The sequence below is a fragment of the Trichogramma pretiosum genome, unplaced genomic scaffold (genome assembly GCF_000599845.2).
Source record: "Trichogramma pretiosum strain Unisexual culture from Peru unplaced genomic scaffold, Tpre_2.0 scaffold23, whole genome shotgun sequence".
NCBI classification, from domain to species: domain Eukaryota; kingdom Metazoa; phylum Arthropoda; class Insecta; order Hymenoptera; family Trichogrammatidae; genus Trichogramma; species Trichogramma pretiosum.
This window is the reverse complement of record NW_019641629.1, coordinates 1,732,996-1,735,530: the sequence shown is the minus strand read 5'-3', so window position 1 is coordinate 1,735,530 and position 2,535 is coordinate 1,732,996. Positions and strand designations below refer to the sequence as shown.

General features: G+C 36.0%; 1 protein-coding gene across 1 annotated transcript; it reads right to left on the bottom strand.

Moving 5' to 3' along the window:
• Nucleotides 1–476: 476 nt before the first annotated feature.
• Nucleotides 477–2,106, bottom strand: LOC106654585 (zinc finger protein 271-like). The gene is made up of 2 exons (XM_014374508.1): nucleotides 2,055–2,106; nucleotides 477–1,346 (listed from the first exon to the last, which is right to left on the bottom strand). Exons 1-2 carry the CDS (start codon nucleotides 2,104–2,106, stop codon nucleotides 514–516), a joined length of 885 nt encoding a protein of 294 aa, XP_014229994.1. The 3' UTR covers nucleotides 477–513.
• Between the last annotated feature and the right edge of the window lie 429 nt (nucleotides 2,107–2,535).

The following is a 2,535-nucleotide window of genomic DNA, read 5'->3' as shown; positions in this document are numbered from 1 at the left end:
GAGCCTTAAAACAAACATGTGCACGCGCGAGCTAATACCGTTGATCGAGAGCGCAACCCGTTCGAAAATCGAACACGCCAGCGCGAGAGAGACAGACAACGTATAGGGCGAGCTACGTATGTGTGTATGTATCTGTGTGTATGTGCGTAGACTTTCATACCGCGCTGCTGCGTGCAACTTGCCGAGTGAGTAACGTAAAAAATTATTCAGTATTAAAATATTCAATTTAGATTAAAGTGTTGAATGTTTAGTGCAGAATGGGATCTTTTTTGTTTTTTGTTACTTTTGATTTTTTGTAGTTTTTTTTTTATTTAAAAAAAGGAAATTAGTAATGATGTATTAATTTGAGATACAAGGTTGTATGACAGCAATAAGTTCAAAACATTTGTATAAACAATTAGTTATATATTTTAAAAAATTGGATAATCTTCTGATATGAGACTTTTTGCATCTTAAAGAACCTATAGAATCGCCCGACAGTGATCTTACATGCACTGGCCATTTGGTAACTGATCAAATGAATTTTTTACCAAATTTCTTTTCACGAGCGCCGCATGAATTATCCTTGCGACTTTCGTGTACTGTCTCTTGGTGGTAGATTAAATTCGATTTTTGTGTAAATTTCTTCTCACATTTGTCGCATGCATAATCTTTACGACCTTCGTGAACTGTTTTTTGGTGAGTGATCATATTTCCTCGCTCTGCAAATTTCTTTTCACACTTGTCGCAAGTGTAATCTCTCTGTCCATCGTGGACCGTCTTTTGGTGCCTGATTAATTGCATTTTTTGTGCAAATTCTTTCTCGCACTTGTCGCATGCGTAATCTTTGTGACCCTCGTGGATTGTCCTTTGATGCACAAGCAAACTCGATTTCAACCCAAATATCTTCTTGCACTCATCGCAAACGAAATCTTTACGACCGTCGTGGACTAGTTTTTGATGTTGTTTTAAATTGCTTCGATTCCCGAATTTCTTCTCGCATTTGTCGCATCCATAATCTTTGCGACGTTCGTGGACTGACCTTTGATGCAAATGCAAAGTCCATTTTAACCCAAATATCTTCTCGCACTTGTCGCATGAGAAATCTTTGCGACCCTCATGGACTGTTTGTTGGTGGATGATCAAATCTGATTTTTGTCCGAATTTTTTCTCGCACTTGTCGCATGCGTAGTCTTTGCGACCTTCATGGATTGTTTTTGTGTGTCTGATCAAAGTGCTTGGATCTCCAAATTTCTTATCACAATTTTTACATGCATAATCTCTCCGACCTTCGTGGACGGAGTTTTGGTGAATGAGCAAATTCGATTTCTTTACGAATATCTTGTCGCATTTGTCACATAAGTAATCTTTGCGACCCTCATGGACTGTTTGTTGGTGGATGATCAAATCTGATTTTTGTCCGAATTTTTTCTCGCACTTGTCGCATTCGTGATCTTTATGATTCCCGTGGATTATCCTTCGGTGTCTAGTCAGTTTCGATTTTTCTCCAAATTTCCTCTCGCACTTGTCACATGTGAAATCTTTCGGACCTTCGTGGACTATCTTCTGGTGGAAGAGCAAATGTGATTTTTGTCTCAATGTCAAATTTTTACGACCTTCGTGGACTGTTTTTATGTGCACAAGCAAAGTCTTTTTATTTACAAATCTCTTGGCGCACTTTTCACATAAGTAATCTTTTAAAACTTCGTGGAATATCTTTTTGTGCTTGAGTAAAGTCGATTTATTTTCAAATTTTCTCTCGCACTTGTTGCATAAGTAATCTTCGAGATTTTTATGTGCCAATTTTTGGTGCGTAAATAAACTCGATTTTTTCACAAATTTCTTCTCACACTGGTCGCATGCAAAATCATTACGGCTTTTGTGTTCTGATATTTGGTGTCTACTCAAATGACACCGGAACTCAAATTTTTTTTCGCACTTGTCACAAGCGTACTCTTTTCGTTCATTGTGAATCGTGTCACGGTGTGCTATCATACTTAACTCTAGTGCAAATGCCTCCTGACAAATATCACAAACGTATTTTTTATCGTCTGAAACAACATCGTCGTGTTCACTTGAATTATTTTCCAAGACACCTTCTTCGATTTTGTTCTCACTTTTATCCATTTTGCTTAAATTAAACGTTGGATCTTTCTATTTAGTTCTACGGAAATTGAATGAGTAAAATTTATATTTTGGTATTGTGGCTTGATTTTCAAACTAATTCGATCTAATTATAAATATGATCAGGGCTTAAGAAACGATGCCAAAATCGTTTATGATATTATTGTTTACTATTAAATTATCTGTTTATCCATTGTCTGTACAATACTTGAAAAACTCCCTGTAATACTGATTAAAAGCAAGGAACCAATGAATTTAATTAATCATGCTTCGACTTACAATATATTATACAAATATTTTCACTTAGTCACTTGCAGATTTTCTGATTAAGGTACTGGCCATCTAGCGGCGGAGGCTGAACTCAATTATATTTGAATTTTCATAATTTTTTCGAATACTTAACAAAAAAATGAATCAGCATTAAAACATTAA